This window comes from Euprymna scolopes, chromosome 17 (assembly GCF_053919585.1).
Source record: "Euprymna scolopes isolate OS-2025 chromosome 17, ASM5391958v1, whole genome shotgun sequence".
NCBI lineage: Eukaryota > Metazoa > Mollusca > Cephalopoda > Sepiida > Sepiolidae > Euprymna > Euprymna scolopes.
In genome coordinates, this window is record NC_136498.1 from 126,951,850 (window position 1) to 126,973,355 (window position 21,506).

At 32.3% G+C, this 21,506-nt stretch overlaps 1 protein-coding gene across 2 annotated transcripts in view; it reads left to right on the forward strand.

Annotated features, from left to right (window-relative positions):
- The window catches only part of LOC145296965 (metallo-beta-lactamase domain-containing protein 1-like), an 87,270-nt gene that overhangs the window by 46,119 nt on the left and 19,645 nt on the right, over positions 1-21,506 (forward strand). The window contains exons 2-4 of one of the 2 annotated variants that reach the window (XM_080143194.1): positions 1,461-1,571; positions 5,532-5,630; positions 18,267-18,430. In XM_080143194.1, the coding sequence (XP_079999320.1) occupies positions 1,520-1,571; positions 5,532-5,630; positions 18,267-18,430 (315 nt within the window). In that variant the 5' untranslated portion in view covers positions 1,461-1,519. The remainder of the gene's footprint in view (positions 1-1,460; positions 1,572-5,531; positions 5,631-18,266; positions 18,431-21,506) is intronic. The other variant, XM_080143193.1, reaches the window with a different exon arrangement.

A 21,506-nucleotide genomic window follows, 5' to 3' on the forward strand; every position in this document is an offset into this window, starting at 1 on the left:
CTCCGACTCCTTGAATTCCTAAAATGCCGACTCCGACTCTTTTGATATCTTAGACTCCCGACTCCGACTCCTTGACCACTATGTGGAAATCTATTCTGCAGATCCATATGCCAGCCTCTCACACCTATTCAGCATGCATTTTATAATTACGTTTCCTGTACATCATTTTTTATGTTTAACGGATCAGTGTGGATCAGGATCACGTAATGGACATGTACAAGTAAGTCATTTAGTGTGAACGGAATAAGTTTTTTAATGCTTTAATCTATTTCAGTACTTGGTATCTGGGTGGGGGTGGGGTGAGGGTTAGATACTGTTTATTGGTGTTAGTTTGGTCTGGGCTCTAAGGGTAGTATCTGTTTTGTCCCTGTACAGAAGAGAGATCCTATTAGATAGGCAGTATTTATTGTTCCAATTCGATAAAGTACAAAAGAGTTTATCACAGGGTTGCGGAGTTGGGTGGTGAAAGTCTGACTCCGACTCCGACTCCTAGAATTCCGACTCCGACTCCTTTGATATCTTAGACTCCAACTCCTTGACGACTATGTGGAAATCTATTCTGCAGATCCTTATACCAGCCTCCCACACCTATTCAGCATTTTATAATTACTTTTCATATATATAATTTTTTATGTTTAACATTCACTGGTATGATAAATATACTCACATATACACTCTATTTATTTATTTAGTGTTAACTCAAAACAAGGCACATCACCAAACAAGAACAAAATACAAAACTAAACAAAAGAAGTCAAACTAACAAGAATAAAAATAGGCCATATACATTAAGCTCACTCATATCTCCTAAAAAAAACAAAAACAAAAAAAACAAAAAACAAACCCATCTGTATACGTTGTCAAACACAACTCACAATAAAACACAAACTAATTAAATGCACTGATTTTGTAACAACAAGGAATAATTTCTACAAAAAAAAATATTAAGGATTTATTCGATAAAAACAATCCCCACATCATACTTTCATACCTCCAAAATATAGGTCTTCATAAAAAATTAAAAAAGAGCTCGATTATACAACAACTAGAGCAGGGGGCAAAGGCTCCCAGAACCCATAGACACCTGGCATAAAATAACCCAAAGTATTGACATGCCATAAAACCCAACAAAACAAACACAAATATTGTTCCTATTTACAATGCCTCCCCACGGGACAGAGTTAGACACCAGGGTCGCTTTTTAACGTGGAGAAAAAGAACAAAAATAAAAAATTGTCTCGGTCGTGAAGGATTTCTCCTCCGCTGACAGAGAACAAGAAATTAAAGTGCAGCATCTGAAGAACAGATTAACAACAAACATCTAACCCATTTGTTAGTTTCAATTTAGTTTTCAAGATTAGCTTGAACTAAAAAAATTATGTTGGATGTTTTTCTTTGTTTTCTGAAAATAAGCTTTTCGTTTTCTTTTTAATCATTTAAAATTCTGTCTTTATTTTCAGATTTATGTTTGAAACCTGTTTCCTCCTTGTCCACCGGAACAGTCTCATCGGGCCTGACAATGTATGAAGTGTTCGTTATTAAGGAAGGTTACAGTACCTCGGAAGGGCCAGGTAATTTCTGTAATGATAGACGCACACCCACTTTTACACCCACTTTAACTCTTTGCTTCCATGCGAGTCGTTTCTTCTATTTATTTTTTATTTATTTATTCACTTTGTTTATTTATTTCTCTTTTTGCTTTTACCAACTGTGTATACCTTCTCTTTAAATGTTTTTATTTAATGCATTTTAATTACATATGCGTAAAAATGGTCTCTAACACTTAGTCCCACGCGAGCCGTTTTTATGGTCAGAGGAACTCTACTCGATAACGAATAGCCTATGCAAGAATATAGAAGAGCTAGGACCACCTTTCTTTCTACTATAGAAGACAGAAGCTTAACCTAAAAAAAAAATAAAGAATAAAATAAAAAAATAAAAAAGTAAAATTACCATACACATGTGCGCACTATAAATAGATATAAAATCCGGGGAAAGGAAGTGAAGCCCTCACACTAACAGGGTTATGCTCGCTGACAGACGCGACAATTTTGAAGATGGGCAAACAATATAAGCTAAGTTAATTTAACAAATCCTAATATTACCCACTAACATGTGCCTGTAAAACAAAGAACATGAAAAATGTCTTTTATAATAGAAAAGAAAACTTACAAGAAAGCATGTTTTTCTTTTTCTTTTATATGAAACTAATTGCAAATATAGAAAAACATGTATCTGTCTACAAGGTTGCAGTTCTCCACTTGACACCAAATAAGTCTGTCAAAGCTATGCAGTGATGAAGTAGTTTTAAAAAAAAATTTTTTTTTTTTTCTAGCTGGGGATGGAGCATGGACTTTAGAAAATGACGGATAAATGAAGTCAAATTTTTTAAGACGTCCTATACATACCAGCATGTAAAAGAGACCTTTTAAGCAAATAACAAAGATGGAACTTTGTTTTTCGCACCCAACATTCTGGAGTGTGATAGTCACACATCCTCGTTTGGAGCAGTGGTTAGCCATCATGGTAATCCCCTATTGTCTTTAGATCCTCAAAAGTGTGTTCTGCTCTGTAGCAGAACAAGCAATAATCAATCACTTTAGGCGCTAGTCATTAATTCTCTGCAGAGAGTTAATTTTCTTGACTTTGCTAGGAGCTGAAACTTGAACATCTTTTTAAAAAGCGAGAAAGATGTCTTGTGTAAAAGAAATATAATTTTCTCATCGTGTTTTGAAAACTAGAATTGTCGGCACTGGGTAAAAACGGATGTCTCGTCTTCGACGACAAAAAAAAAAAGAAAAAAAAAAAGATTTCAAAAAGAAAAGATGGGAAAAAGTTACACATTGTAGTTTATCCATCTGTCAACGGCAGCTATAAATAATTTGACCTACCTTTTCACCACTGAATGTCGCAGTTTATTGGCAACAAACCTGAAGCTGAAGAATTTGATAAGGGCTTATTTAATGCTGGGAAAATTGATGCTTTGATTGAGAGAAAAAAAAAGTGTTTTCTTTCATTAGGCCTACGTTTGGTACAAGGTCATGCAAAAATAGTGAACATGTATTGTCTTGTGCCATACATGTTAGTGGTGAATGAATCCATTTCATGTGCACTTGTAGGAGTTGTCATTTACTCAACTACTTGAAAAGATCAACCATATTCGTATCTCCTTCGTTTATGTGAAGTTGACGGGATCGATACCTATTGAAAGGATTTTCGTTTTCATTGTGTAAATCTGTACTTCGCTTCTGAACTGTTGGACACAATCCAGAACTGAACATCAGAATGCGATTCCCTAAGAAGCATTATAATCTAGATCTGGGAGGACAACATAAGACTGATGGCAAAACTTTTGTAGTAAACACTCGTCTAGTTACAACCACTATGAACAATTTTCCCCCACTGTCTATCTGTGGCTGAATGTAAATTTAATAAACGAAGCTTTTTTTCCTTGAACTACCTCTCTATGGAACTGTTCTGTTGGCCTGCTTTCCAGCTGACTACAACATGGTTGTCTTCAAGTCCAATGTAAACAAGTTTTATCACAGAATTTTGTCATAATGTATGAAAGTTTTTATTAACACTTGTGCTATCAAAAAAAATAAAAATCATTTTAAACATTTGTATAAAAAAGTTTCTTAAAATGAATGCATTACTTTTTAAAAATAAAATATTACCATATGAATATATTTTAAATATTAAAAAAAAATATTTATAGAAATGTAAAAAAATTTTTTTTTTTTTTTTTTTTTTATAAAACAAAAAGTGATTCCATATGATTTCATCTTTCATTTCATGCTTACTAGCTTCCGTTCCATTCCATACTTAGGTAAGCCGAGTAAACTTCCAGCGTCTTAACTTTGTATACTGAATTTTTGGAAATAATCATGTATGGATTCCTCAAAGTGAAATAACCCTTGATCAAAAACCAAAACCTTTCTTTTACTACATAAAAGCTTTTAAAAATCAAACCCTTCCTGCATCAGTTTAAGATCAAAGAATCAAAGAATCACTGTATATTTCGGCGTATAATGTGAGGTCCAAAATTGGAACAAATTTGAATAAATTTATCATATATCGGTTTTATAAAACGACTGCTAAATCACGAAACCATGTTTGTTTAGCCTAGGCTAGAGATTGCAACACCTGGCATCTTATGAAATGTCTTGAAAATCAAACCCTTCCTGACATGTTCTGCATCAGTTCAGGATCAAAGAATTAATTTTTTTTTTTAATATTAGATATTATTCATCCCAGGTAATACTGAACCAACTTTGATGGTATTTGTTTTGTAGTTTGGGATTTTTAGCTGGACATATATGCAAACGAATGCTTTTTATATAATAGACTTGCTGCAAATTAATAATCTGTTATTCACATGCAATGCTAAACATGAAACTAGTTCATGTTTACACAAAACCAAATGTTTGTGCTGTCATTAACAAAACCAAAACTGTTATTAAAAAGAAAATAGCTGCAGCAGAAAGAATAAGAACACCATTTCTATGATACTCATTACTTCTATCATCTACACAATGAGACTCCAATTTTTTATATAGTGTACCGCCATCTGAATAATATCGACTGTAGTGCTACATAGACTACTCACCATTTCATGGATTTTTGTTGAGCAGAAGGGTCTGAAACGGTGCATATTCTCTTCTGGTGATCCAACATTATCTACAGTCTAAAATGAAATATTCCACAAGTGAAAACATCTGATAAACACTATTATATACAAGTTTACAAGGTAAGCTATTTCTTCTAAACAACAATATCTTCTGTTGGTAGTTTGCTTTATTGCAAGTTTCTTCTATCGTTCTGGTAGCAAATATTAGATCTGAATAGTTTCCATCGCTGTGATACCCACTCAGGGCTTTACATTGCCAGTGAAACAGTCACATTTGCACATGATTTTTCAATGTGGCGACTAGAAATAATGAAACGCTTATCTTTTGGCAATTGTATTTCTTTCACTGACACTCTTGCAAAGCTCACTACTGAGTGAAAAATATCTTTTCAACTTTTTTTTTTTTATAAAACAAACAAAGTTAAATAATTTAAACAATAAAAGGTTTAATAGAACAATATAATCTTTTTTTTTTTTTTTTTTAACAAAGGCTGTTTAAAAAAACATTTGAAGAAATCAGAATGTTTATAACTTCAAATATCAACATAAAATTTGTTGTATATTTAGAATTACACTTATTAAAAAAAAAAAAACAGAAAAATCTTGGTGTATATACTCATCATAGAAAGATGTCATATTCTAAAAATCATATGGGTTTGGCTAGTAAACGAAAATATTTAGTTATCAAAGATAAATTAAAGATAAATTTGTCTGTAGAGCCCTGTACTACTATGTGTTAACTAAACAACAAAAAAAAAAACCCAGCTGTTTATATAATGTGCCAACATCAAAATAATTTACACAATATTGCTACATAAATATAACATTTTTAAGTAATCTGATCTGAAGAAAAGTTTGCACGATATCATCGGATTCAAGTTTTGTTTTCTTTGTCTTTTAGGCCAACAGAAGGCATGTGGAACTTGTACCCTGGTTAAAGGTCCACACAATATAATTGTTGACACTGGTAATCCTTGGGATAAAGACACCATTCTTCAAGGTAAGCAATTCTCGACTTACGTGTCGCATATCATATCAACAGTCTTGTATGTTAACATTTTGTTAGAAATATATTTCGTTCTTTACCCAATTAACAATTGGCCATTACTTTTATTGCTGATATGATAATCTAGGTCATAGTCACAAAGCCTTTGTAACAAGACTTTGTGGTGTGGACAGTCCAGGTGCTTTGAGTATAACATTCATTCTGACCAGTTTCTTTGACAATAGCTCTGCATCTATGTTGTGAATTTATCGATCCAGTAGATATCTCACTGCTGATGCAATTCTCTATCTATATAAGAGCCAGATACGTCCAAGGATGGAATACTGTTGCCACATATGGGCAGGAGCTGCTAGAAAAGACTTGATAGGGTTCAAAATAGACTTTGTGGCTTGGTGGGAGATGTCCTTTTCTCTTCGCTGCAACCTCTATCTCACAGAAGAGATGTTGCGAGTTTGTCTCTGCTTTATCGTTATTTTCATGGAAAGTGTTTGACTGAGCTTCAATCTATGGTCCCCCCTCGCCAAACTTTCACAAGAAACACTAGACTAGCTGAAAACATTATCAATAATTTTCCTCACTCTTTATCTGAGCCTAAACCTAAACATAGATTCCATGATCAAAGCTTCTTTCTTAGAACTGCACGCCTGTGGAATAGTCTTCCGTTTTCCTGCTTTCCAGCTTTCTATAATATGGTTGTCTTCAAGTCCAACGTGAACAAGTTTCTGATGAGCCGTTCCACTTAAGTTAACAAATTTACCGAACTTCCATTACTATCGATTACTATATTGTCCTTTTGACTACTCTACACTCTTTAACCCTTATCCTTGAGTGGCCTATCGGCCTTGATAAGTGGTGACGCCTATGTAAAAAAAACAAAAAAAACACGACCATTGTGTGAACAAATTAATTAGTCTAGAATCGCTTTCCTGATTTTTTACTTCTTGAAATGCATGCTTCAAATTTTTAAGCTGATTTTTAAATTTTACAAAGTTTAAAAAAATGATTTTTATTAAAAGTTTAAAAAAATGATTTTTATTAAAAGTTTAAAAAAATGATTTTTATTAAAAGTTTAAAAAAAATGATTTTTATTAAAAGTTTAAAAAAATGATTTTTATTAAAAGTTTAAAAAAATGATTTTTATTAAAAGTTTAAAAAAATGATTTTTATTAAAAGTTTAAAAAAATGATTTTTATTAAAAGTTTAAAAAAATGATTTTTATTAAAAGTTTAAAAAAATGATTTTTATTAAAAGTTTAAAAAAATGATTTTTATTAAAAGTTTAAAAAAATGATTTTTATTAAAAGTTTAAAAAAATGATTTTTATTAAAAGTTTAAAAAAATGATTTTTATTAAAAGTTTAAAAAAATCTGTCAAGAATTATATTTTTAATTGATAAACTCTGGTAATTATCTTTTACAAAAATCACTTTCTAAGTTTAGTCAAGTTGTCGCTTGATTTCCTCTACTGTTTTCTTTCTAGAAAGATGAATGTTATATTGTCAGGTGCGTTATCATCAATACTAGCGGGGGTACCCGACGTTGCCCGGGTGTGGAGAAGTTTTATGGTAAGGGTATTGATCAACGGAGCCCTAAAATAATGTTTCAAAACCCCCTAAAAAAAAAAAAAATGAAAATAGCAAGTACTCATATGTGAGCACAAAAAAAAAAATAATTGATCAACGGAGCCACGATGTTGGGGAAAACCAGCTCCCCTCAAAAAGGAGGAGCTCTCCAAATGAATAGCAGTTGTTTGGTATGAAGGGTTTCCCCCGACATTGGTCGAAGCTGATTGCCTTCAAGACGTCTCGGCCACGAAGGCCAGGCGAGTCAATTTGTTTCACTTTGTTTATATGAAAAAGACGAACAAACATGCGAAAGGATGGAATAGAGGAAATTTTATAAAAGTCGATCAAAATAAATGTAGATACGACGTCCGTTCGCAAATCGTAGATATTATAATCTAGGGAGTATATAAAAAGTTCTAAAAAAAAAAAAAAGTAACCTCTCAAGACCTCACGAAAAAAAGCCTGTCTTGGACATACAAAATCATGCGCGGTTGTTTTGCCTTTTATATGTATAGATATCCAGCCTGTGTGTGTGTGTGTGTGTGTGTGTGCAGCACATGGTTAAAGGAAAATAGCACGTAGAAAATTTGGGCTGGTGCATCTGCCACTAGTCTCTCACTCTTAGACAAGGTTCAAAAGAGATCGACAATCTGATAGGCCCTGAACTGTCATCTAAACTTCAGCCTCTGTCCCATTGACGAAATGTTGCATTCCTCTGCCTTTTCTACAAGTACTTTAACGGTGAATGCTCCGACGAACTGCAAGCACTTGTGCCTCCTCTACGTGAATACCCCCGACAAACCCGACAAGCAGCTAAATCCAACCCCTTCACAGTAGAGATCGCTAGATGTAAGAGAGCCTTCTACTTCAATAGTTTCTTCCCCAGAACAGATTTTGGAATTCCTTTCCGTGTCTCTGCTTCTCCAACTGTACTGACATGCAGAAGTTCAAGTGCAACGTGAATCGACATCTTGCTGCCCAACTTCCTACACAGTAACCCTGATGCCTATGTCCCTGATAGTAGCCTCCTACAACAAAGTGGTAATGTGCCTTGTTTGGGGTGAAAATGTAATTAAAAAAAAAATTAAAAACATTAGGAACCAATAAGATAATCACGGTTGCTTCACTATAGACATTTATTGTGAAGACACACATAAAGACAAATCAAACATCTATATATATAAAAGCCAAACGTCTGTGTGTATGTATGTATGTTTGTTTGTAACGCTAAAACTTTTGAAAGACGGAACCAAACTTGACAAATTTGGTATCATATCGAAGCCCCATCACCCGGATGACAAATATCGAAATTTCACGTCAAACGGACCACTAGAAGTTGGTCAACTGATCAGTTATCTTCGAGGGGGGCCCCCAAAAAAACCTGTCATTATCTATATATATAAAATACAAATGTTTGTTTGTAACGCTAAAACTTGAGATGAAAGATTCCTCTCCCCTAAGAATAAAACATATGTTCAATATCTGCTTTTGTTTTTTCATTGTTTATACGGTCCCGAGCAACGCCGGGTAGCCCTGCTAGTCATATATAAGGAGGAGTATTATCGCTGCAAATGGATGGGAATGATGGCTCATTTCTCCATTTCGAAAGTCACTCTCCTTCCCTCCATTGTCCCACTTCTGGTTGTTAATCTTGTGAAAAGTTATGAAAATTTAGTCTTAGACTCGGGCAAAGGGAGGCAACTTTGTCCTAAGAGGTAAAGAGTTACTTCCCTTGTATTTTACTTTTTGTGTCGTCCTGACAATGAATTAACAGTATTTGCCGAATTACAATCCTTCCATATGAAATCAAAAGAAAAACCCGACGTAAAGAAGCAGCTTCTCTCTCAACTGATCACCAGCACGGATGTCGCAACATTTCACACACAACTCTGGTCAATCATATACCACAACTGAAGGATTCTCATATATAAACAATAGTAACTTTTTTTTTTTTTTTTTTTTTACAAAGGCATCACCACATTATCAAGGCCCAGAGGCCACTCAAGGATAAGGGTTAAAGAGTGTACAGTAGAAATTGGTCAATATATTAATCATTAGTAATGAAAATTTGGTAAATTTAATAACTTATATGGAACGGCTCATCAAGAACTTATTTACTTTAGACTTGAACACAACCGTATTGTAGTCAGCCGGAAAGCAGGAAAACGGAAGACAATTCCACAGGCGTGCAGTTCTAAGAAAGAAGCTTTGTTCATGGAATCTACGTTTAGGTTTAGGCACAGATAAAGAGTGGGGGAAATTATTGATAGTGTTTACAGCTAGACGAGTGTTTCTTGTGAAAGTTTGGCGAGGGGGGACCATAGATTGAAGCTCAGTTGAACACTTTCCATGAAAATAACGATACATCAGAGACAAACTCGCAACATCCCTTCTGTGAGATAGAGGTTGCAAGGAGGAGAAAAGGACATCTCCTACGAGGCTACGAAGTCTATTTTGAACTCTATCAAGGCTTCCCTTATTTTGTTCTTTAGTCCTCACATTTCATGAGCGATATTTCTGATTTTTTTTTTTTTTTTTTTTTTAAGTCCCTTACATCAAGTGGCTTAATGTCTTGTCAGGAGCGATTTTCATAAAAAAAATATCAGAAAGTTAATAAGCCAACTTTCTTTAACCGAAAACCATCTCTTTTTATATTTTCTTTCTCTTTGATCACACACGAGAAATTTGTATTCGTTTGTAATGTGTGTGTCATTTCATAATAAAGAATTCGTCTTGCACGTTTCCGTGGTTCATGTTGAAACCTGCAAGCGACTAAAAAAAAAAAATTGCTTCTACTACATTCCCTGCTAACCTCAGTATAGTTCACCTAGGACAGGTCTCTGCCAGATTTAATTTTTGCTGAAATAAAATGACTTCAATTATAGAGGATGGTGTTAGTTTATATGGATCATCTTTTAAAATAACAGATTTCAAATGAAAATATTATTACAGGTTATGGCAAAATTAATATAAATTCCTAAAATTATGAAAAAATTGTCCAGTAGATGATGTGTTAGAAATATTTTGAAAGAAAAAAAAATTGTCCAGTAGATGATGTGTTAGAAATGTTTTGAAAGAAAAAAAAAATTGTCCAGTAGATGATGTGTTAGAAATGTTTTGAAAGAAAAAAAAAATTGTCCAGTAGATGATGTGTTAGAAATGTTTTGAAAGAAAAAAAAAATTGTCCAGTAGATGATGTGTTAGAAATGTTTTGAAAGAAAAAAAAAATTGTCCAGTAGATGATGTGTTAGAAATGTTTTGAAAGAAAAAAAAATTGTCCAGTAGATGATGTGTTAGAAATGTTTTGAAAGAAAAAAAAATTGTCCAGTAGATGATGTGTTAGAAATGTTTTGAAAGAAAAAAAAATTGTCAAGTAGATGATGTGTTAGAAATATTTTGAAAGAAAAAAAAATTGTCCAGTAGATGATGTGTTAGAAATGTTTTGAAAGAAAAAAAAAATCAGTAACAAATACGGTTCTACATATCTGGATTCAAGATGGTGGTATGGATGATTTAGTCAAAACTAGCCTAGGTGCCCGGCGTTGCCCAGGTGTTTGAAGGGCTGTGTTAAGCAATAAAAAAATGAGGCTCGAACTCATACCACGGAGGAGGAAAAGAAAGTGAAAAAAAAACGTGACGCATTAGTTGGTGCGTGTATCACCAAACCGGAAGTGACATACGTTTAAATTAAGGCAAGACAATCAAAAAGAGGCAATGACTTTCTGAAATATCGGCAAAAAAAGCGACCTGTCCCTTTAGAAAAGTGCTCAGTTGAGGGTGAAGGAATAAATGCTTTTGGCCAATTTTTTTTATATTTGTCGTCCGAAGGGTCGTGCTTCAAAATGATACTGATCTTGTGAAAATCCGTCGCCTCTGTCAAGTATTTGCGAGGTATACATACATACATACATGCATTCATTTAAACAGACAAGTAAGATTTATATCATAGACTAGCGGGGGGGGGGGGTACCCAGCATTGTCCGGGTGTTTGTAGGTGTGTGTGTGTTTTTGGTGTAAATGAAAACAAAAATCGTTGGTTGTTTTAAAAAAAAAAAAACCGAAGCCTTGACGCACAGTTGGAAAATAATAAAGTGTGAAAAAAAAACGTGCGACTTGGCAGGTGCCCGTTTTTGACGAGTTAATGACGTCAACTTTGAGTGCAGGACAGTGTTTTATTTACCGCGAGTCTGTTTGCTTCTTTTTTTTTTTTTTTTTTTTTTTTTTATACGAAAAAGCTTAATGCACATGTGGCGGTCGAAAATTGTTGAATATTTATCTTTTGAAAGTCGAGCAAATTAAATAGACAGGCGACACCGGTTGTTAACATATAGATATTATCATTTAGGCGCAATATAAAAAGTTTTAAGAAGTTGTGAGGCAACCGATCGGTTCTCGGAAAGAAGCCTTTCTTGGACATACACGAAAACACACACACATTTTCGCTTTTATATCTATAGATTATTGATTGCAGTTATCTGCTCCTGAATGTTACTCTCCACCATCAAAGCATACAATACAATTTGGTAAATCACTAAACCTGAAAATTTCCATTTTTACTTGTAAATATATTTCTACTCAATCATTTTTCATTACTTTTTTAATTTATACGAATTTCGGCATGACATGTGTGCAATGTTTTCACCTGAAGTGTGTTGGTTTAAAAGATCTCCTCTATAAACATGCGTCCAGATGACACTGATGTTCTATGAAAATCCTGTGTAATGCTAGCATTTTTAAAATGTAAAAAATTATGACTTGAATGATAATTCAAATAAAAATCATAAAAATATTTGACTAAAAATAGTTTGAGTTTGCAATGCAATCGTCATTCTTTTTATGTTCATGAAATGTTTAGGTTTTAATTCTTAAATGTATTTACTTGAAAAAAGAGGAGATAAATGTAGAGGCAATAAATCTTGTCTAATCTCTCATTTTGTTGCAGAAAATATCAACTGCAAATTTAAAATCAAATTACTCCTTCAAAAAATAAAAAAAAAGAAACAAGCTATATTCTATAAACTAAAAAAAATTGTAAACGTTTGTAAATCATGGGTAAATTTTCAAGTAACGAGTTCTCTTTTTTTCTAAACATGAAAGAAAAAGAGCTGGGGAATAAAAGAACTCTTATTTATATATATATATATATATATATATATATATAAATAAATGTGTGTGTGTGTGTTGGGACGATTAATTGGAAATCTAAACAATTGCAACATTTGGGGTATCGGAATCTGAAAAATTTGTGCATATTTTCTGATGCCAAAAACGATTCCTTTAATTATCTTATTTGATCTTGTTTAGAACAAAATCTTCCACTGTTGGTAGTAATAATAAAATAATATTTAAAACTACTAGTGAAACTAAAATATATTTGTTTCTATGTTTGAGAAAATGTATGTGCATTGAACATGTTTTCATGGTAATTGGAAAAAGTAACAAATTTATAGTTCTTTAGAGATTTATAAAGAATCAGAATCAGGGAATTTACTATGAAATTGGTAACTTTATCACAATTGGGGAAAATATTGAAAACGTTCCATCACTAATATCTCTATCTATCTATCTATCTATCTATCAATCTATCATATATATATATATTTTTTTTTACACAGTGATCACCACTTATCAAGGCCCGGAAGCCACTCAGGGATAAGGGTTATTGCAAGTACATTATGTTAGTGTGGAGATTTGATGAAGTGTTTACTTAAGGGGGCGGTTCATTAGGAATTTGTTAACATTGGACTTGAAGACATCCAAGTTGTAGTCCGGTGGGAAGCAGGCAGACAAAACAGAGTTCCACAGGCATGCAGTTCTAAGAAAGAAGCTTTGTTCATGGAATCCGCGTTTTGATTTAGGCACAGATATAGAGTGGGGGAAATTTTTCACAGTGGATTCAGCTAGACGGGTGTTTTTCGTGAAAGATTGGCGAGGGGGGACCAGAGATTGGAGCTCAGATGAGCACCTGCCATAGAAATAACGATAAAACAAGGATAGGCTTGCAATGTCTCTTCTGTGGGAGAGAGGTTGCAGGGTAGAGAAAAGGGCATCCCCTACTAAGCCACGAAGTCTATATATATATATATATATATATATATATATATATATATATATATTAGCAGAAGTACCCGTTGTTGACTGGGTTCAAAAACAGCCTACAGAAAATGGACTCTGATTTATGAAAGTATGATAGGTTATAAAAAGGAAGGGTTGTAAAAAGATAGCTTCGAATTTGGGGGTATCAAAACCAAAGCAAAATATGATGAAAGTAAAAATAAAATAGATAAACCCCATAATTTATTATACCATACCTGTTCACACTGAAACACTTATCACAATATTCTGTGGATCTATATAAAAAAAACCTTGTTAAACTTTGTGACATATTTCCATTCTATGGAGGTCAGGTGCGAACAAACACCCCATAATTTTATTATACCATATTTTTTCAAACTGAAACATAATTATCAAAGTATACTTACGCAGATAGATATGAAAAGTCTTCATTAAAGTTTGTGCCTATTTCCATTCTATGGATGCCAGACGTGAATGCAGACCGACACTTTTATTATACCATCCCTATTTAAGTTAAAATATACTTATCAAAGTATTCTTATGTACATCTATATCAAAAACACTTGCAAGCGTTTTTTTTTAAATTTTTAAATTTTTAAATTTTTTTATTTCCATACTTTGTGGACCAGGCGCGAACCTGCCAGATCAAACATACCAATTCCTGTGTCTCGATATATACATTATAAAACGCATATTTGCTCTACAACAGTATTGAGCACTTTCTTCAGGTTTTTATTAAGTACCATTTCTACTATATATATATATATATATACACACACACACGTTCAAATTATATTTTAATTTTACCAGTCATTTTTGCTGTAAAGTTCCTCTTAAGATATTTTTTAAATGTTGATTTTTTTTTCTTCAAAAACTAAAAAGAAAAAAATGTTTTAAATGAAATTCCACAATTTTTTTTTAATTTTATTTCTCCCAGTTTTTCTTTCTTTTTTGAGGACATGTGCAAAACGTTTAAAAATGAAAAAATACAATTGGAAAAAAATGTCAATTCTATAACATCAAATAGTGTTTGGTTTGCGTTGAATGTTTAAAATAGTATATGCAAAAAAAAAAAAAAAAAAAGTCGACTTAACTGATTTAGATAAAATAAGTGAAATGTTTTTTCATTCACAAGAGTTGCTTCCCTTTAATTGGACACAAAAGTGTGAATTATCGAACTTGTGAAATTGGAAGAATTAAAAGAATTTTGGTGCTTGTTAAGGTAATCGACAAATCGATTTTTTAAGTATGTTGCAAAAACAATATTACGTACTTAATTGTCATGTCGAAAATAGTAATATATCCTAAAATTACGAAAATTCATCAAGTAGAACACCGGCTATTGTTTTTTTATTAAAAAAAAAAAAAAAAAAAAAAAACATCTATTTCTACAGTAGGTGTGTCAGAAATTTCGTGAAAATAGTGAATAATTCCACCCCATCTTTCCAAGCTTATAACTCCTCGAAAAATGTAAGGTTTCATTTAAAAAAAAAAAAAAAAAAAGTTTTTTTTTTTTTTTTTAAATTTTTTTCTTAAGGTTTTAAACTTCGGACTTTACGGGTAAATTTCTAAAAAGCAGTACTTTTTTTTGGTTTTAAATGTGAATATATCATTTATTGACCTTTTCTCTTCAATTTGTGATATATAAGACTTTGGTACATAAATTTACTTTTTAATAGACATTTCAAAATGGGAGGCGTGAATTATTCGACCCCCTGTCTTTCCAAGCTTATAACTCTTCGAAAAATGTAATTCAAGCCCTAATTTTTTTTTTCAATTAAAAGAGCAAGGACCAAGGTTCCATTAAAAAGAAAAAACAAATAACGTGATTTTAAAAAAAAAGGTTTTAAACTTCAAACTTTACAAGTAAAATTCTAAAAAACACTACGTTTTTTTTTTTGTTTTAAATTTGAATATATTATTTATTGACCTTTTCTCTTCAATTTGTGAGTAAATTAATTATTTACTTTTTAATAGACACTTGAAAATGCGTGAATTAAAAAAAAACGTTTGTCTAAAATATTATATTCGGTTTATTGGAAAGAACATAAAATTTCACATTGACCCTGAAAATATCGTAAAAATAGAATCAATAGAAAATTTTTTATAGATTTTTAAAGTTTAAAAATTGAAAAATATTGAGTTCGGAAAATTGATTACTGTTTAAAAAAAAAAAAAAAAAAAAAAAAAAAAAATTCTATTACTTTTAAAACAACTTTAATAGTTTATTTTGGAAGTATAATCCATAAAGAAAATAAACAATCCACTTTTAACAGAAATTACGAGATTTTTATATTTTATTTGCAGTTTCGTGTTAGGGGTGTCAAAAATTCCTACAAAAATTCTGATACACCTATCGCTACAGGCAACAAATATTGCGGCTATAACACAAGTAATCTAAAATATTCGTTTCAGAGTTATGTCCCCTGTGTGTAGACTCTTACTGTCTACTTTATAACATCCAAGAAAAATTGCAATTTTACCTAATTTTCTGTAAAAAATTACTTTTAACCATAAATAACTCTATTTGATGAATTATCCTAATTTTTGGATATATTACTATTTTCGGCATTACAGTTAAGTACATATAGTTTTTGCTTAAAACGACATTAAAAAATCGATCTATAAAAGCGAAAATCGAAAATATTGAATTTCAAGTAAAACAAATAATTGTCGTATCGCAAATATTAACATATCACAAAATAACGGAAAACGATAAGGTAGAAAAATTATTTATGAAAACCAGTTTCCATTAAAGGTTATATGAAGAACATAAGTATCCGACATTTTGAATTGCGATTGCATCATGTAGCGTAAGCAATAAAGCTTAATTATCTCCCCTGTCAACTCTCCTCTTTTTAGTTAGCTGAATAACTTGAGTTCACAAATTTCTTTTTTCATTGATAATTATTTTTCTACCAAATCGTTTTCATAATTTTTGGATATGTTACTATTTATGACATGACAATTACGTAGGTACTTTTTTTTTTCTTGAAATTCAATATTTTGATTTTCGAATTTCGTTCTTCCGACATAGAAGCACCAAGTTTTCTTTTAAGCGATTTTGCAAAATTGTTTACTTTGTGTAAATTAAGGTATTTTTCATTTGAAATAAAAATTTTGATGGTTGTCCTGAATTTTCCGTGTTAAAAAGCAAAAATACTGAAAAGTCTTCATGATGTTCATACCCGTGACAGAATGAAAAGATCATATTCCAAAAATCACATAAATTGATCCAATTTTTTTTTATATTAAGAAAATAATTTGATTGATTTAAAGAAAATAGATTTTAAGTGATTAATAGGGAATCATAGACATTACAAGACTGATCTCACAAGTTTGAATTATTAGAGTTATCTGCCCTTGTTAGTTCAAGATGGTAAAGTGAAATGGTCACTCCTTTCTTAATCATAAAATTTGATTTTTTTTTTTTTTTTAAAATAAAACTACTTGATCAATATAGATGATTTTTGGAATGTGGTATTTTAGTTTAGTTATAGGTATGTACATCATAGAAATTCTTTTTTTAATATAGAGTATTCTGGATAAGAATTTTTTTTTTTTTTTTTAAAATTCAAATGAATTTTTTTTTTTTTTTTTTTTTGTAAATAATTTTTTTTTTTTTTTTTTCCAAGTTGATAAAATGTCATCTTAAATTTTTCTCAATAATTTAGAATTTTTTTTTTTTTTTTTTTGTAAATATTTTTTTTTTTTTTTTTTTTTGTAAATAATTTTTTTTTTTTTTTCAAGTTGATAAAATGTCGTCTTAAATTTTTCTCAATAATTTAGAAAACTTTATTTTACTTATTTTTTAGTGAATTTTTCTCCGAGGTATATCTTAATTAAAACCGGGTAGATAATGCTCTTTCTCTTTCCTGCAACCTCTTTCCCGCAGAAGAGACGTTGCGAGTCTGCCTCTGCTCTTGAGCTGTTTTCATAGCAAGTGTTTGATTGAATTCCAATCAATGCCCCCCCCCTCCCCTTGCCAAGCTTTCACAAAGAACACTACAACCACTATATATGATCCTCCCCTCTCTATCTGTGCTTAATTCTAAATGCAGATTCCATGAACAAAGTTTCTTTCCCAGAACTGTCCGCCTGTGAAACACTGTTCTGCTGGCCTGCTTCCTGGTTAAATACAACATGGTAGCCTTTAAATTCAACATAAGTTTTTGTTTAGCCGTCGCTATAAATAATCAAATTTTACTAAATTTAAACGATTAACGATTACTGCACTACCACATTACATTCATTAATCCTTATCCTCGAGTGACCTTCTGGCCTTGATAAGTGGTGACAACCAATTAAAAAAAAGGTATCACAATCAGTTAATTTGAGAGTAGATTTAAATTGTTTATTACTTTTTTCGTTTATATTGTTTAGGTGATTAATATTTAACAATATATCTCCTCTTCAAAGGAGTTTAACAATTATCAGTTTGTTATTGCATTAAATAAACTTAAAAAAAATTATTAATGAAGACTAAAACAAAACTTGAGGATGAAATTTGATGAAGATGAATATATTGAGAGGATTGGATGAAATAAAATTTCATGACTCATTAGGATAGTTTATGACAAGATTTTGTTGGCCTTGTATTTGAAGATGACCATGTTGTAGTCATCAGAGAAGTATATATGATATGCAATTAGTTTATTTCTGGCAGTAGTTTAAAATCTAAATGTATTATGTTATTCTGTTTAGGTTTTATTGTTTTCTTCTCACTTTTCCGTTTTCAGAAGTTTTCAATTCTTTTTGATAAGAAAAAAATATTTTAACATTTTAAGTACGCTTTTGTAGATGTTCTTCAATGTATACTGTAATATCTCAAGATGTTGGCCTTGGTCAAAATATCTTTAATTTTGACACGTAAAATCTACAAATGAGTTGAGATTTTGAGAAAAGAATTTGATTTGTGTATTTTATTATTTTATTTTATTTATTTTTTTTTTTGTTTTTGTCCGTTGATGATGATATCTCCGCCATTTCCAGGTTTGTTCATACACGACGTTTCTCCTGAGAACATTGATTACGTAGTATGTACCAATGGCCACTCCGACAAAGTGGGTAATCTCAACTTGTTTGTGCATGCCATACAGATAGTTTCCCACGACATCTGTGTGGGTGACCAGTATGTCTTGCACAAGTTTCAGGAGGTAATAATCCTAGAAATCTGCGATTTGTGCATGAAACTTTTTACCTTTTTTTTTTTTTAATTTCAAAATAAAAAAAAATTATTTTGGGTTTGGAATTGCCTTTCTTTTTCTCCTCTTTGCTTTATCAATCTCTCTTAGAAAATTTTTTTTCTTCTTCTTCATCCAGCTTGGTTTTACTAACATGTTTTTCTCCTAAATTGTTATCAGGTTTTGCTGATAGATTTGTTGTATAAAAAAACAAATCTAATCCAGTGCCCAATTATTATATAAGAATGTAATATTTATTAATTTTACAGAAGTTGAGATTACATAGTTTATATATGTATATGGCACAATCACGTTGGCATACCAGTTCTCGCCAGATTACCAAAGTTAAGCAACGTACCAGATGGCTAGCCATTTTGAAAGGCTGTGCACTGTATGTACCGTGCTGAGTTGTAGAAATTTCCTGGCTGATATCTGGGGGCGCATTAATTCACTGGGAGAAATGCAATCCCAGTATTCGTTAAGACATATTTAGGAGAAGGTAACTCTGATGTAAAAACCTGCAGTCTACTGTATACTCTGTCCTGTGGCAGTCATATGCATCGACAAAGGTTAGCAGTAATACTAAAAAGGGTGGTTGGTTCTACACAAAGCCTTCACCACTATAAACAAATGATCTGTGTGGATTTCTGAGCAACTTAGTTGTTGTGGCGGAAACTCATATGCTTAAAGAAGAAAAAAAATCTTTGCAGTTTAAATTCATAAATATAATAAACTTTGAAAAGTCTGCAATAAGTATAAGCTGACTTAGGAGATTCATATATATAGCAATGAAACCTAAATTATGAAATGAAAAATGGAGATCATCAGCTGTTTACCATGTAGCTATTTCAGAGATTTAAAAACAGGACAGCTATTAAATTCATTTCTATCATATATATATATATATATATATATATGTGTGTGTGGCATCCGTCAGTCGAAACGACTATGGATCAGCGCCGTATTAAGATGTTGCCTGTATGCATCCTTTTGTGTGACTGTAGAGACCAACTCTTGATTTGCATAGTCTGCCACAGCCTTGACATACGAAGGTTGTTATGCAATTTGCCGCTTCGTCCGGCTGTTCCGCCTGTACACTCGCTCTTCTCCTAGCTCTCCTTGCAGCGTTTTCAACATGGAGGGTCCTCTCGCTGATGATAATCCCCTGGCGTATCATTTTCCTCCAGGCAGTTCTGTCAGCTGCAGAGGCTTCCCATGTATTCCTGTCCACCGAGAGAGCCTTCATGTCACGCTTGCAGACATCCCTGTAGCGAAGATGGGGTCGCCCCCTCTTTCTTGAGCCTGAGGCAAGCTCGCCATAGAGAAGGTCTTTAGGGATGTGCCCATCATCCATCTATATATATATATGCACTAGAAAACAATGTTTTAGTTATTCAGCTGTAGGGATATTATCTTGTTTGAATCAGGAAAAGGTGAGTGAGCACAAAGCCAGTTAAAAAAAAAAAATCGATAATTCGTCTATACTCTATCTCTTTCTCTCTCCAACTACAGGGTAAATAGTATTACTATTGGTGTTGATATTTCCTTTTTGTTTATAATGAACTTATTACTGTCAATAACAGGTTGGTGATCACTGTACTAGTTACCAACTTAAAATAAGGATGAAAATGGTGGAATCTGCCATTCAAATGAATATGAGAACCATGTAACGCTTACAGAAATTTTAGGAAACCTAAATAAATATTACTCCCAAGTAGTATAAACTCCATTTGCTTTTCTAAGAATTACATGTATATATATAGCAATCATGAAGAAAGACTGCTTCATCTAAGGGAAGTAACTCTACTTTTACTGAGATTTTTTTTTTCTAAGGACCATTTATGATGCTGGAAGAAAAGAAATGTGTAACTATTTTTAGTTGTTTTTTTTTTTTTGTTTCAAGCAAAAAAAAAAAGAAGTTTTTGCTAGTATTTATTTAATGTAACCAAAAGTAAAAAAAAAAATAAATATTTATTTTTTTTACATTTTTCTTACATGTACTCAGATGTTTTGTTTAAGGAAAATTACTGTGTTGGCAATCGTGAAATTTTATTCTTTGTAAAAATAGTCGCATCTTAATAAATTTAACTATTATATTTACTTAAAATTTTTTGTTACATCAAATTAAGTTAGGAATTTGTTAACGTTGGACTTGAACACATCCAAGCTGTAGTCAGGTGGGAAGCAGGCAGACGAAAGTTCCACAGGCGTGCAGTTCTAAGAAAGAAGCTTTGTTCATGGAATCCACGTCCCGACTTAGGCACAGATAAAGAGTGGGGGAAATTTTTCACAGTGGATTCAGCTAGACGGGTGTTTTTCGTGAAAGATTGGAGAGGGGGACCAGAGATTGGAGTTCAGACGAGCATCTGCCATGGAAATAACGATAAAACAAGGATATGCTCGCAACGTCTCTTCTGTGGGAGAGAGGTTGCAGGGAAGAGAAAAGGGTATCCCCCACTAAGCCACGAAGTACATTTTGTACTCTGTCAAGGCATGATAGGCTGTTTTTAGCAGCTCCTGCCCAGATATGGCAACAGTATTCCATCCTGGGACGTACTTGGCTTTTATATAGATAAAGAATTGCATCAGTAGTGAGATATCTTCTGGAGCGGTAGAAGGATCCCACCATCTTTCCAGCGACCTTGGCAACGGACTTGATGTATGTGTTCCATTTCAGATCAGGAGTAAAGGACAAACCCAGAAGCTTGTCAAAACACGGGGCTTCTCCTAGACGAGAGCCATCCATTTCAATTGATGCCAGATGAGGATCAGAGCATTTATGGTGTAATACATATATATATATATAAATAAAATAAACTCATTTTTTCACCGTCTGATTTTGACCTTAATAGGATTAAAAATCAAGATATTTCATGCAAATATAATATGCACAAACGGCAGAACAATATCTGAGGTGTGTTATAGGCTTATTATTTCTCAAATTCCTCGATAATCTTAGATTTCTATACTTTTTTCTGCTGAGAAGTCACGGCCAAAATCGGTTAAGATCAATGGAAGTGGTAAAATATTTTCTCTCTAATAAATTCCT